General features: G+C 49.8%; 1 protein-coding gene across 4 annotated transcripts in view; it reads left to right on the top strand.

Moving 5' to 3' along the window:
- MCOLN1 (mucolipin TRP cation channel 1) overlaps positions 1–15,454 on the top strand; it is a 93,906-nt gene that overhangs the window by 67,563 nt on the left and 10,889 nt on the right. Inside the window, exons 1-6 of one of the 4 annotated variants that reach the window (XM_075902118.1) lie at positions 1,013–1,240; positions 6,529–6,746; positions 9,815–9,982; positions 10,233–10,392; positions 11,409–11,520; positions 14,911–15,007. In XM_075902118.1, the coding sequence (XP_075758233.1) occupies positions 1,225–1,240; positions 6,529–6,746; positions 9,815–9,982; positions 10,233–10,392; positions 11,409–11,520; positions 14,911–15,007 (771 nt within the window). In that variant the 5' untranslated portion in view covers positions 1,013–1,224. Of the gene's footprint in view, positions 1–1,012; positions 1,241–6,528; positions 6,747–9,814; positions 9,983–10,232; positions 10,393–11,408; positions 11,521–14,910; positions 15,008–15,454 lie in introns of those variants that run through there. The other 3 variants (XM_075902114.1, XM_075902115.1, XM_075902117.1) reach the window with 3 other exon arrangements.

Raw genomic sequence — 15,454 nt, forward strand, 5'->3', positions numbered from 1 at the left:
CCCCTGATAGAGGCAGCAGTGCAAGATGGGGGTGGAGAGGTGTGGCACCATGGAGCCACATGCGCAGAGAGCAGGCTTAAAAGCCAGCTCCCTGAGTGTGTTGGCTTCCACCTACCCCCCCCCCCCCCCCATGCTACTGCCTCTCTATCAGAGGTAGCAGCACAGGGATGGGGAGGTGGATCCTGGGGAACAGGCTTACCATCAGCTCCCCACGGGCACCAATTCCTGCCTCCCCTGCCTTTGCGGGGGAGGGATACATAAAGTCCACAGGATTAACCAATAAACCCAGGTTAATCATGTAGTCATCTACACACTGCCATCCCTACCACACACTAAAGATGTAAGCAAGTAATCAAGTAGACTACTCACATTTCTCTTCCCCTCCCTTCTGCCTCTATAGCAGAGTCAGCAAGGGGACAGGGAACAAGAGCCCGTGCTAAGCCAGTTCCCCCCTGCACTGTCTCAGTGGTGCCACCTGCCTCCCCTCATCCAGGCTGCTGCTCAGGCTCACCATGGGTAGAGCCTGCTCCGCATGCCACAGCGGGTGGGGGAGAGCTCCTGGACCTGTTGCGAGCTGGAACTGAGATTTCCTTCCTTATTGACCTCACAATTAGATAATTATTTGATTCCTAATATCCCTACCACTCCCACACAGGCCCATCCGCCTGCCCCGCCCCCACACAGACCTTTGAGGAGCGGTGGGCGCTGTCCGGGGTTCTCTGCTCGGTGTCCCCATCCGGCTCCCTTATTTTGAACCTCTAACCCGCACTCCTTGATCCTTTTGTCATTATTTGTCCCAAGCAATCAGTTGGACATGGGTCCAGTGTCCCTCCCATAAGGCTGGGGAGGGGCTTTTAGAAGGTGGGCGGGCTCCGCCTACCCACCATCCCATGATTTCAAATAGGCCCACACAGACCCACCCACCCCCCCCACAGACCCACTCGCCTGCCCCGCCCCCACACAGGCCCACTCGCCTGCCCCGAGGCCCCGGCGGCGCCACTTACAAACGTCCGTTATTCTCCTCCCCCCGCCGGGCCCACCACATCTGCAGGGCCGGGGTCAGAGGCCGAAGCCGCCCCGCGCGGTGCAATGTGGGAGCGGGAGCTGTCGCCGTCGCCGCGCGCGGCAGGAAGGGTCACGTGACGGGTGCGGGCTGAGGCGCCGCGTCTCCTGGTCGGACACGGGCTCAGCAGAGCGCGGTGCCGGGCTCGCGCTGCTCCCACCATGGCCGCGCCCGCAGGTGAGGCCGCTCCGGGGCTTGTGGGCCCGATCTCTCCGCGTGCTGCCGGCCGTCTCCCTACGGTCCCAGCTCTTTCCGGGATTACGCAGCGAGCACTGCCAGGCTGGGCTCCTTCCCCGGGCGCAGTGGGGCTCGGCCCCCCTCTGCCCCCTGGCAGGAGCCTCTCCTACTCCACTGTCCAAACGGGGAGGGAAGATCTGTGCCCCCGCCCTGCTCTCGTGCTGCAGGGGTGCCCCTCTCTGCGCTTGCGGGGTGCTCTGCGTGGTAAACGTCCGCCTTAGTTCTGCACCTTTCCCTGTGGTGGAGTGTTTCAGGGGTGGTGGTTTTACCAAGGGATTGGAATGGGATAATTTCACCTTCCCAGTGACTTTTAGCATGGTTCTAACATCGGGGTTCTCAAGCTGTGGATCAAGACCCCAAGAAGGTTTGTAATCCTGTTTTAATGGGGTTGCCACATTTGCAATGGATTGCCAAAACTTTTGTTGTTCACAAGTGCCACCCCCCCCCTTTCAGGCCCATCCCCACAAACAAAAGGTTGGTGCAGCTTTAATGGTGCTTTGTCAGTAGGAGGGCTCTAGGTGCAAAATTATTTTGTGTATATTCTCATATGCTGATTTTTAGGGCTAGCACTGCATAAACACAGCCTTGTTTCTAAAAGCTGGGTAGTGGGCTCAAGTTACAGGCCACCTGCCTGGGGCTGAAGCCCCTTGGCTTTGGCCCTCACCCCCCAGGGTGGTCGGGGTTGGCTGTCTCAGGCTTCTCTTCCCCCCCCTTTCTGGGATAATTTAATAATTGTTGTCAGAAGGGGGTCACAATGCAATGAAGTTTGAGAAGCCTTGCTCCCTCTCTTCCTCAGCCCTCTGATTCCTCTTGGCCAGGGAGCTGCTCCTTGTTCTCCTGATTGTTGGGTAGGAGATGATTCTAACCTTTCCTCAATCTCAAAGCTTTTGCCTTTTGTATTTCTGTTGGTGGAAGGCACTTTGAATTGTATTTGCTCCAAAGCTTGTGGTACCAGAACTTTTCCTCAAGCTGCAGCTAAGCAATAGTAGCCTAAAATAACATAATTCTCATAAATTCCTCTGCTGCCCCACAGTTTTGAATAGTAGAGCTGCCCTTCTACATCTTGTTAATCTTGCTGTGATTTCACTGGACACCGGAAAACCTTCTTCAGAAGCTGAAGGATTGGACTTCTTTTTAACACAAGGGTGAAAGGCTTCTCAAACTAATGTCCTGAGTCTATCTCCATTCCTGTACTCCATGTCTCCATTCCTCCACTCCATGTCTCTTGAGAGTGCTTCCTGCTCACCCCTGGAAAAGGGCAAAGCCTGGCAGGAGAATTTAACTGGACACTAAGGGTATGTCTAGACTATAGGCTTTTGTTGACAGAGGCTTTGTTGACAGATACTGTTGACAATGCTTCTGTCAACAAAGAGCATCTAGAGTACATCCAGTTCTGTTGACAAAGCAAGCCACTTTGTCAACATGAGAGTGTAGACGCAAAGGACAGTGTACATGCAATAATGCTTTCTGTTGACAGAATTCTGTCGACAAAAGGCATTATTCCTCGTAGAATGAGGTTTATCGCCGTTGACAAAACTGCTGAGTTCTGTTGATGTTACGTCGACAGAACTCGGCGGTAGTGTAGATGCAGGTATAGTTTTGTCGACAAAAGGCTACTTTTGTCGACAAAACCCTGTAGTCTAGACATACCCTAAAATCAGGAATCTGTCTGCACAGCAGGGCTGTGTCTAGACTGGAAAGTTTTTCCGCAAAATCATCTGCTTTTGCGGAAAAACTTGTTAGCTGTCTACATTGGCCGCTTGAATTTCCGGAAAAGCACTGACAATCTTATGTAAGATCGTCAGTGCTTTTCCGGAAATACTATAGTGCTCCCGTTCGGGCAAAAGTCTTCTTCTGAAGGACTTTTGCACAAAAGGGCCAGTGTAGACAGCACAGTAGTGTTTTCCGCAAAAAAGCGCCGATCGCGAAAACGGCGGTCGGGGCTTTTTTGCGGAAAACCGCGTCTTTTGCGGAAAAGCATCTTTTGCGGAAAAGCATCCTGCAAATCTAGATGTGCTTTTCCGAAAATGCTTTTAATGGAAAACTTTTCCGTTAAAACCATTTTCGGAAAATCATGCCAGTGTAGACGTAGCCCAGGAGTTCTTATCCCCTCACAGTGTGCTCAGGGTTTCTTAAACTGTGTTCCATGGCACACAGAATGGTCACCCTTAAAGGGGCAGGTGACCTTTTTCGGGGGGAGAGAGGGGGGCTCAACAAAAAATCCTTGGTGTTCCCCATTAAAAAAAAATTGTTTGGTGTTCCTCGGTTTTAAGAAGTTTAAGAAACGCGTGCGTACATCCTGGAGTGACTATGCAGGTATACCTGTTTCCCCTGCCAGGGCTGATACAGAAAGCTCCACTGATAAAGGCATCATGTCACAGAACAAAACACATACTGACCTTTGGGGTAACAGTGGCCTGATCCCACAGGATCTCTTATGCCTTGGTTCCACAACTGTATTGATTTCCCAGAGAGAAATGAATTGAGGAAACTCCTCTTGGTGTCTCTTGAAATGCTGTGTGGCCTAGCAATCTGACCGAGAGACTGTGCCAAAAGTCAGTGAATTCTCTTTCTGCAGAATTCACTGGGATGATAAAACGTGTATTTGTGTAAACGTGTAACCACTGAATTTTTCAGTGGATACACATTAGGTGCTTGTGGGAAGAATGGTACCACCTCTCCTTCTCCCCCCTCTGTCCCCTGCTGCTGCTTCTGTATCAGAGGCAACAGTGTGTATGTGGGGGGCGGGGGCGGAGAGGGCAGGTGGCTCCACAAGAGTAGGTACGCATGGGGAGCCAGCTTAAAAGCTGGCTCTCCATGCATACCAGTGCCTGCCTTCCCCTCCCCCCCCAATTTTGTGCTGCTGTATCTGAAACACAAACAGCAGCATGGGGGTGGGGGCAGTCAGCTTGTTGGGAGCTGGTATGGATGGGGAGTGGGCTTGAAAGCTAGCTCCATGTGTGTACCAGCTTCCATCTGCCCTCCTCCTCCTCCCTGTGCTTCTGCCTCTGTAGACTAAAAAACTGGGACTTTCAGCTCAGAAAAGACTAAGGAGGGTATGATAGAGATCTATAAATTTATGACTGGTGTGGAGAAAATGAACACAGAAAAGTAATTGTTCCCATCATATAAGAACTAGGGGTTTCCAAATGAAGTTAAAAAGTAACAGGAAAAGGAAGTATTACTTCATATAACACATTGAAACTGTGGAACTCCTTGCCAGAGGATGTTGTGAAGGCCAGGACTTTAACAGGGTTAAAAAAAGAGAGAGATTAATTCATGGAGGACAGATCCATCAATGGCTATTAGCCACGATGAGTAGGAAGGGTGTCCCTAGCTTCTGGTTGTCAGAAGCTGGAAATGGACAATCGGTGGGATCACGTGATGATTCCCTGTTCTGTTCTCTGGAGGCACCTAGCATTGGCCACTGTCGGAATACAGGATGCTGGGCTAGATGGACTTTTAGTTTGGCGCAGTATGGTCGTTCTTATGTGGAGCAGGCACCTCTGCAGGAGCTGGCACATGTGGGTTAGTGCCTTAGTGTCTTGCATACCATGGAGTTCAAAGTTCATCTGTGTTCGTAAATGAATTGTAAGTAGTATCTGCAGATCCCTAGGGTCTAGCCCATGCTAACAGAGTTACCTTGCAGAGATGCATCTTCCATACATAAGGCAGCAGTGAAATGTTCAGTTAGTGTGTCTAGCTCTGTTGGCTGGTTACTTTGCTATGGCCACAACAGGAGAGTTGAAGGAGGCCCCTAAAGCTTCTGTGAGGCCAAAGGCCTGACATGCTTTTTGGGATCAGAGTGTATCATGTGACCCTGAACCCCATAAAAGGACACACAGACTCCCATAACTTCCATGTTTCTCCAGAGCTTGTGTGGCCAGGTCCTTGGGTGACCAAATGTTAACCAGTTGAGGGTGTATCATTGCTCACATTCTGTATGCGCAGCCCTGTCTGTCTGTGCTGTTCTGTCTGCTCCCAAGCTAAGTCTAAATCTTTGTGATGAGCAGAATTGCATCATCTCTTCCTGCTGAATGAAGGAACTGGAAATTCCATTGTAACCCTTTTAATGTGTTCAGCCCCCTCCTCATCCAGAGCTCCCGTATACTTTATCCAGGCCCTGTTTCTCCTGTCACCTACGCATAGGTGCTGGAACTAGGGGTGCTGGAACTAGGGGTGCTGGAGGTGCTCCTGCACTTCCTGATTTGAAGTCTTTTCCATTATATACAGTGTTTACAGTTTGGTTCAGTGGCTTTCAGAACCCCCTACTATAAACATTATTTCCACACTATTCACCCACAAATGTTGCCCTATTAAAGTTGATGATGTTACCTTGCTTAAGCATGCTGCTGTAATGCTTATCTGTCCCCTCCTTGTTTGTTGCACTCATGTCTAAGGCTAGGGTATAGGCTTCTTAGGGCAGGGTCCTGAGTTGTTTCTGGTTCTGAAGGGCACCTGACAACTTTCTGGGTGGCATTTAAATGATAATCTTGTGTTGCTTCTTCCAAACCCTGTGAAGAGATGAAATAATCTGGCCAATCCATGGAGAATTGGTATCTAAGTCATTGCTGAGGCTACCACCAGCGAGTAAATAAACCACCTTCCTGGTAAGAAATCCTCGGGGCCAGTCTTGTCTGACTTATTTGAGGAGCCAACATGGCTGGATCCATGATGCTCCTGTCAGATAGGTCACAGAGAAGAAGGGATTTTTCTTGGATGTATAGATGGTGAAGTGTTCAGTTATAAGAATTATTGAGACTGGGGGTTTAGGCTGCACCCCCATCTCGGAGACCATGGAAGGGTGTGTTTCTTGCCCTCCCCCTCCAACCACTCTCTGCTCAGTTTTAGATCTTTATTTAGAAACTGGAATTAAGTTGAATGATAGGAGAGGGATCATGTGATGATTCCCTGTTCTGTTCACTCCCTCTAGGACATCTGGCATTGGCCACTTTTGGAAGACAGGATACAGGGTTAGATGGACCTTTGGTCTGACCCAGTATGGTTATTCTTATGTAAGTTAGGCTGACACTACCACTACCACTTTGCTGGAGCGTGAGAGCGGGAGGAAGCAGGCTAAGAGAGCAAGCTTACTAAACCTGGCCAGGATCTGAAATCTCTCCTAGTGTTTGGAGCAGGGAGTGTATCAGTGAGTTGAGGCCATGGTGACTTATATTTATATTTCTGTCTTCCACCTCTCACTATTCTCTCCCCTTCCCATCCTCCAGAGAGACAGAGGCTGCTGACTCCTGTGAATACCTATGGATCTCAGGATGTGGGGGCCAGGCCTCGTGTGGACTCTGCCTCCCTCCTTCCTGAGGAGGAAGACTTACGCAGGCGCCTCAAGTACTTCTTCATGAGCCCGTGTGACAAGTTCCGTGCCAAGGGCCGCAAACCCTTCAAGCTGGTGCTGCAAATCATCAAGATCATCATTGTTACCATCCAGGTGTGTGGGGCCTGGCTGGGGGCACGGAGATGAGGGCGTGCCCAGAAAAGCACTGTACTCTCAGCTGTGGCCACCTGCGGCCCATTTTATTCTGGTTCCATCATTGTAACTTCTATCTCCTGTTATGTAGTGAGGAGGGATGTAAAATCCAGTTTAATTGTTTAACCAGTTATATGTTAATTTTAATAAGTTAACCGATTATAATGGGGGAGCTGGTGGAGGAGTGCTCCTGCCTGGCTGGGCTGGAGTGTCTTCCCCTCCCCCCTCTCCAAATTGTGAATGGAGGTTGCTCTGGCTGGGCTGTAGCAGCCTCCTGCCTTTGGCAGGCCCTGTGGGGCTGAAGCAGCCCCCTGCCTGTGGAGGGTTGCTCTAGCCTACTGATTAATCATATTGGAAAGCCTCCCTGTTAAGGTGAGGTTTACTGGTTAACTATTAACATCCCTAGTAGAGAGGAGCCTAGGGTACTGCTTAGTCTTGGGTATAAATCAGGTCTGGGCAAAATACGGCTCACCAAGCCACGGGATCCGGCCTGCAGAGGCAGTGGGGAGCCCCAGGCAGGCTCCCCTGCTTGCCCTGCACCTTGCTCAGAAACGCAGCTGTGGGGCACTTTCTCTTTGAGTCTGGAGAGGAGGGGGGAAGATTCAGATGCTGCTCCCACTCCCAGCACAATCCCATTGGCCAGTTTCTGGACAGACACTGGTCAGTGGCAGCTGCCTGTTTGAATAACAGGCAGCCACAAAGCACAATCCTCCTGCTCGCTCACTCACTCAAGCACATGGCTGAGCAGGCAGAAACATTTTAAGCTCTGCAAGCCTTTAGCTCTGCAGGCAGGCAGGCTACTAAGTCTGTTGGCAAGAACCTGCCTGTGGCACCTCAGCCCCTCCCTTCCCCAACCCTCTGCCAGATACTCCATGATGGCCCACCCCCAAAGCGTGGGTCTGGATTGGTTACCCCAATATACCATACCCTAGGGATGGCTCTGGAGAGGGAGCATAGGTGGGAAACAGAAATGCAAGGAGACACCTAGGCAGGAGAGAAGGAAAAAACCTTGACCCAAACAGGACCAGTGAGGGGACTGGAAGCAAAAGGAGACAAGTTTTACCAACATCTTAAAGATCTAGACTCCATCATTTCATATCTAGGAGAGGAGCTACTTGCAGAGGGAGGCCTTCCCAGACATGAGGATTTTCACAAGGAAGTTGCTCAACCAGAGGTTATGATGAGAAATGTCCTCCTTTCTCCAGATGCTTCCCACTTTCCCAAATATTGATGGAGGGAAGCTACGTGGAAGCAGAAGGCATAGCGTGGAGGGAGTGTGGCTTTCTCCTCAAAGATGATGCCAACTTTGTTCCTAAAAGTATCAATGACAGGGAAGCTTATTGTAGAGAGAGGAGCCATCTCCATGCTCCAAGACCCCAATAGCCTAATGTAATGCCATTACTACTACTATTGCAAATGGCATGTCCTCCATAGAATCATAGAATCATACGACTGGAAGGGACCTCAAGAGGTCATCGAGTCCAGCCCCCCCGCCCTCAAGGCAGGACCAAGCTCCATCTACACCATCCCTGACAGATGTCTATCTAACCTGTTCTTAAATATCTCCAGAGAGGGAGATTCCACCACCTCCCTTGGCAATTTATTCCAATATTTGACCACCCTGACAGTTAGGAATTTTTTCCTAATGTCCAATCTAAACCTCCCCTGCTGCACTTTAAGCCCATTACTCCTTGTCCTGTCCTCAGAAACCAAGAGGAACAAATTTTCTCCTTCTTCCTTGTGACACCCTTTTAGATATTTGAAAACCGCTATCATGTCCCCCCTTAATCTTCTTTTTTCCAAACTAAACAAGCCCAGTTCACGAAGCCTGGCTTCATAGGTCATGTTCTCTAGACCTTTAATCATTCTTGTCGCTCTTCTCTGTACCCGTTCCAATTTCTCCACATCTTTCTTGAAATGTGGCGCCCAGAACTGGACACAGTACTCCAGCTGAGGCCTAACTAGTGCAGAGTAGAGCGGCAGAATGACTTCACGAGTTTTGCTTACAACACACCAGTTGATACAACCTAGAATCATATTTGCTTTTTTTGCAACAGCATCACACTGTTGACTCATATTCAACTTGTGGTCCACTATGACCCCTAGGTCCCTTTCCGCCATGCTCCTTCCTAGACAGTCGCTTCCCATCTTGTATGTATGGAACTGATTGTTCCTTCCTAAGTGGAGCACTTTGCATTTCTCTTTATTAAAGCTCATCCTGTTTACCTCTGACCATTTCTCTAACTTGCTAAGGTCATTTTGAATTATGTCCCTATCCTCCAAAGAAGTCGCAACCCCACCCAGTTTGGTATCATCTGCAAACTTAATAAGCGTACTCTCTATCCCAATATCTACATCATTGATGAAGATATTGAACAGTACGGGTCCCAAAACAGACCCTTGAGGAACTCCACTTGTTATCCCTTTCCAGCAGGATTTAGAACCGTTAACAACAACTCTCTGACTACGGTTATCCAGCCAATTATGCACCATGGTGTTAGTACCATTCAGTAGAAGCTCATAGAACACACCACTGCTACCAGATATGATTGTCAGTCATTGCTTCTTTCCTCCAGCTCTTAATGGGGGAGGGATAGCTCAGTGGTTTGAGCATTTGGCCTGCTAAACCCAGGGTTGTGAGTTCAATCCTTGAGGGAGCTATTTAGGGATCTGGGGCAAATTTGTCAGGGATGGTACTTGGTCCTGCCATGGGGGCAGGGGACTGGACTTGATGACCTCTCAAGATCCCTTCCAGTTCTAGGAGATTGGTATATCTCCATATATTTTATAATATTCTAGCCAATGAGGTAGTTGTGGTGATTCTAGAAACGAGCTTCTGTGTTAAGTTGAGTGAGAGGAGATTGTGATATTTGAAAGGCTGATGCAGTCATCATTGTAGAGAGAGGAGCCTCACAGGGGCTATGTGAGTGAATGGCACTTGTGATGCTACAGAATGAAACACTCCAATGATAAGCTATTTCCAGAGGCAGCATTCTCTGCTGGTTTCATCCTCCTCTCCCCTTCTTCAGCTCATCCTCTTTGGGCTCAGCAATCAGATGGTGGTGACATTCAAGGAGGAGAATACCATTGCTTTCAAACACCTGTTTCTGAAGGACTATGTGGATGGGTCAGAGGACACATATGCTGTCTATACTCAGAGAGACCTCTATGATCACATGTTCTATGCTGTGGATAAGGTGAGAGGAAAGCACTGGGGTCGTGGGAGCCATAGGCAGGCTGGTAGAGTCTTGTGTGAATACAAAATTTGTATTTACTTATGACCTGCAAATGTGGCATGCAGATATCTGTGGCTATCTGGATTTTCAGGGCATGAGTCTTTGGGATAAGCAGAGTGGTGCGGGGCTGGGTCAGAGGGCTCTCTGTGACTCATAGCAGAGCATTACTAGGGTCTCTAGGGCAGGGTGGTAAAGTCTCCTTCTTTCCCAGTACTTGGCTATCCCTAACGAGACTATTGGACGCTATGCCTATGTGCGTGGGGAGTGTAGTGGGAACCAGTCGGCCCTCATGCTGTGCCAGCAGTACTACCGCAAAGGACAGATTGACCCTGCCAATGACACTTTCAACATTGACCCCAAGATCATCACAGGTAAGCAAGCCCCAGGCTGCTCAGTGCTTCTGTGTGCCTGTAGTACAATCAGGCTCTTGTATCTGCAAAAATGAGCCATGGATTAACACCCATGGATGCAGGTACCCAGGGAGAGAAAGCAGATATCTGCAAATTTGCAGCCTTCCAGGTACAAAATTTGTATTTGCGTCTGCACAAATGAGCTGTGGATACCCGCATCTGCAGGTGCAGATAACCTGTGGCTTTAAAGTGGCTATCTGTGGATTAGCAGGGCACAGGTGGATCTCTCTGTGGGTCCCATGAGCTGATGCTGGCTATTGCCCACTCATCCTGGCTTGATGAGTCATGTGGTGCCCAAGCTGCATGACAGCTGAAGAGGTGGCCGCAGGCATTGGCTACATGGCAGAGCTGAGGGTTTTGTTGGTAAGATGGCAATGCCTTGCAAAGCTTGGTCTTGCTGTCTGTGCCCTTTCTCTATCTAGGCTCTTGTCCTACACATCTTGTGGAGGGATCCATGCACCTCAGTGGGGACAGAGTGAGCCCCAGTGATTTATAGCTCCATTGGTGCCTTGCAAGGAGAGTGCACCCAAGACTTTGCTCACGCTAAATCCAAGGTGGGGGATGGTGGGAAGCTCTCCATTGGCAGGTGAGCTCCCTGGAGCCGTGCCCTGGCCTCAGGGATGGGGGGCATTTCTGGGAATGTTTTAAGTAGGCATGGTCTGTTGTACCCAGCCTGTGATGATTGCCCATGGCACAGTGGGGTAGATGCCATGTTAATGTGCTCTGTTAACATGTGAGGGGTTGCTTGGCTTAGACCAGCTTCTAGCTCTTGCTTGAAAAGCAGGCTTAGGTCCTTCTTCTCTGCTCCATCTTGGGGGACTAGTTGTTGCTGTGGCAAGTGGTGCCATTGTATGTGTGTGTATGCACATGTGGGGTGGGGGGAGGGTTTCCTTGCTGGTGGAAGAAGGAACAGCAGGCCCTGTGTGTGGGGGCTGACTGGGCTGGCTCTCTAAGAATATCCTCCCCTTCCTCTGCAGACTGCCTGGGCGTGGACCCCATGGAGAGGATTCCCTGGCCCCCACAGCCTGTGGAGAAGCTCTCCCTGCAGCCCCACCACAGCTACCGGAACTTCACACTCAAGTTTCACAAGTAAGTGCCTTATCTCTCCAGGCACGAGGGGTAGAGAGGCCTGAGTGACTTGAGGTCACTTCTCTTTCCAAGGGAACCACCAGAGGAGTGAGGTTCTGGAACAGTCTCCCAATAGGAGTTGCAGGGGCAAAAACTTGATAAGTTTTGACAGAGAGCTGGACGCGTTTGAATGCAATTGTATCAAGGTTGTTTGTGACAGTGGGAACAGGTCTCAACAGCCCTGGGGGAGGCCTCGCAGTTTGTCTTGTGTCAATAAAGGTCCTTTTCTGGAGGCAATGTCTTCTGACTCTTCACCCTCTTGTGGCCAGAAAGGCCATAACTTTTCAGCTGGGCTGCAACAATTCAGTTCCCCTTCTGGCGTGTCTTAAAGTCCAGGCCTCTTCCTCCAGTGGAAAATGAGGATTGGGTGGGGACCCAGCCCCACCCTTCACTCTGGGTCCCAGTCTAGGGATCCTGTAGATAGCAGCTGCCTGCGATGCCTCTCTAACTGCTTGCTGCTATAATTCTCTGGGTCACTTCCCCATGGCTCCAGCACGTTCTTCACCTTAACTCAGGGCCTTGTTCTGGTGGAGTCCCATCAGCCAGCCCAGAGCACCATCTGCTCTATTCCAGCTCTAGCAAGGAATTACTCTTGCTTTGGCTCTGCAGCTCTTCTTATACTGACCTGCTGGCCCATGATCGGTTGCTTCTCACAAAGTCACTTTAGGCAACTCAGTAGATGACCTCTCTACTGTTCTTTTCTGGGGAGGGGTATGGCAGGACCACTAGGCTTCCAGCAGGGGACTGTGATGGGGTGAGGTCACAGAAGACCCTTTGGGGGTGCCACCCGTGTGTGTTTACACAGCCACTGCAATTTGCCTTCCTGCTCTCTGGGGCTTCTCACTGCCCAGTCCCCTGCTGGGCCAGCTCTGCTGGTCTCCCCCAGCCAAGGCCCCATGCTGAGATTAGTGCCCCCCCTTCCCCGAACCTCTTCAGATCCAAGGAGAGTGCAGTTTTGGGCCCAGCTTCTTGGGATACCACTCCCCAAATGGGATGAAATCCCCCAATGAATTATTTGGGTAAGTCCCCTTTAGCAGTGAAAGGGGGAATGTACATACTGGTTGCCCTCCAGGTAACAATCATTTACACTGGGCTTGATAGTAAGTAAAAGTAATGTTGTTAAGTACAAGCAGCAGGATTTAAGTGGTAATAAGTCAGAACAGGCAGAGCAAAGTAGATTACAAATCAAAAGTATCGGAATATGCTTAGCTAATTCTAACACACAAATTCTCAGCACAAACTTCTTATAAACTCACCTTAAAACTGCTTCTGTTCCAGCTGCACCTCCAAAACCAGGGAAATTTCACTTCTTCTGAGGTCTCTGGTTCACCCTCCTCAGGTGTGTCCAGCCAGCCCAAAGACAAAAGACTCTTACCTTCCTATTCTTTTTAAAGAATTCCCTTATTGCATGGGGAGTCACCTGTCTGTTCCCTACCAACCACTGCTAAGACTTAAGGACAAAAGGCTAATTGCATATGATTGCCCAAACACTGATGCCCACTTGCTGTCTTTCCATTCCCTACCCCATATGTCTAATTTTACACACAAGAGTGATACATAATACCAAAATAAGATAAACAGAAGCAGTGGATTGCAACATAAAGATTGTTAGGCTACATGGAATAATTTGCTTAAAGCACCTTTGAGTTAGGTATATTTATGTCCATAAGTCCATTTCATAAAGCATGGGCAGGGGCCCGTCACAGGGACCTCAGGGCCTAGTGCACCCCATTCCAGATAGATGAATCAACTTCCTCAACCAGAGGGGGAGCGTCACAGCCTGGGCTTCACAGGACACAGCTCAGTTCCCCAAGTACATATACATCTGACTTGCTCCTGTGGGCCCGGCTGAGCTGGCACCACCCCCCACTTCAGTGTTGCTCAGTTGCCATCACAGAACAGATGCTGTGAAGATGCCAAGTGAGCCACAGCCCTGCCCTCAGAAGCCTAATCTGAGTAGACAAGAGAGAGACAGAAGGGAACCAGGTGTGGAAGGGGAGTGACTGCCATGGTCATCAAACAGGCCAGTGGCAGAGTCCCAGCCTGGTGCTCTATCTGCTAGACCAAGCTGAATTATCACTGAGTGAAAGCAGCAATTCATCCTCCCCTCTCCCCCCACCAGCTGCGGGGATGAAACTGCAAGAACAATCTTCACATTTCTCAGTGGGGCAACCTGGTTCTGAGAATGATGAGAGAGTGACAGACAAAGTGGCTGGGCTCCGTGGCAGGGTAAAGTCATGGAGGAACACAGGGGTGCTGGCTGCCTGGGCTGAGTTGGAGGCAGAGGTAACACAGGAGGGTGGGCTGGCTGTTGGAACTGGGTGCTGGTGGGGAGACAGATGTGCTGGCCTGCTGACTGGCTGGACTGAGTTCAGAGGGACAGGTGGGCAGGTTGACTGACAGACCAGACACCCTAGTTAAACAAAACAGCTCAGTATCCTGAAAAGACCCTGCTCTTGTAAGAGTTCTTAGGAGCTGCTGAACATGGGCAGGCTGCCTAGCTGGGCTTTGAAATGCTGAACAAGCTGTTTTTGTTCTTTATGGGTCCCTCTTCCCCTTCTTGTGTGAGCTCTGGGGCCTGCCCCAGCCTGTGCTAGTGTAACCGCCTGCAGGTGGATTTGAACCTGGGACTTTTGGAGCTTAGTGTCAGAGTTTCTACAGTTTGAGCTATAAAGCCAACTGCTTTTTACCTTAGGCTGTAGAGCTCACTCATTCTTATCTCTTGCTGTAAGTGGTCTAAGTGCCACTACATGGAACAGTGAACCACACCCACTAGGTGTGTGGATTACACTAGCTCAGTGGTGTCGTTGCTGTATTGTCTACAAGAAATTCCACTTCTCCAGCGTTTATTCAACATGCTGCTAAATCTGGGGACTTCACAGTTACATTCATAGCATTGCTTTTAAGGTACCTCTGCACTGCCACTGGGAGGTGTGCATGCACACTACTCAAGCTGACACACTAAAAATAACTATATGACTGCCATGGCCTGGGTGGTGGCTCAAGCTAGTTGCTTGAACTGCTCCTCGGATGTTGGCTGGGGCTATACTAGGTTAACTAGCTTAAGCCATACTGCTGCAGTGTGAAGACATCACCTGATGAGAAACCAAGGCAGTGTTACTAATTGGATGGAGCAGTGAGTCAGAATTCTGGCTTCTGCTTCTGGCTCTGCCACTGATTCAGTGATTTCGGCTAAGTCACTGCATCACCATTTCCCAATCTGTAAACTGGGCCCAACACCTGCTTCTTAAGGTGTAGATTTTGGCTGAAAGGGGCTGTATGATGCAGAATTTCTTATTGTGATGCACAGCTCTCCCATTGGAGCATTAGTCTGATTGCTGTCTTCTACAGGCTCATTAATGTCACCATCCAGTTTAAACTGAAGGCTATCAACATCCAAACGATCATTAATAATGAGATCCCGGATTGCTACACCTTCACCATCACTGTGAGTAACCCTGGCCCAGCTCTCAGCCAGGACTGCACACGTCCCGCCTGTGCCAGAGAAATACATAGCCAGTACTCACTCCACAATGGCTGCAGCTGCCTGGGGGAAGCACGAGAGATGGACAAGCCCCGTTAGACTGTACTGCCTTCTGGGAAGGCCACTCCACAGCCTGCTTGTTCTTGCTGTTGGGGGAGCACTTGCTCTTGGGCTGAATTCCTCCCAGCTCTGTGCTCCAGGGCAATGAATCAGGCTGCAATACCACACAGCTCCTTGGGCTGTGTCTCTAAGGTGGTGAACTGCCAGGACATAAGAGGAGGGTCTTGGGGAGCAGGCCAAGGTTTCTGGCCTTGGGGCAGTTCCAGTGGGTGTTGTATCAAGCAGGAAAACAATTGTGAAAATTGTCTTGATCCACAGTGCCATGTGCTGATTCTAGAGAATGCAAAGTCT

This window comes from Pelodiscus sinensis, chromosome 19 (assembly GCF_049634645.1).
Source record: "Pelodiscus sinensis isolate JC-2024 chromosome 19, ASM4963464v1, whole genome shotgun sequence".
NCBI lineage: Eukaryota > Metazoa > Chordata > Testudines > Trionychidae > Pelodiscus > Pelodiscus sinensis.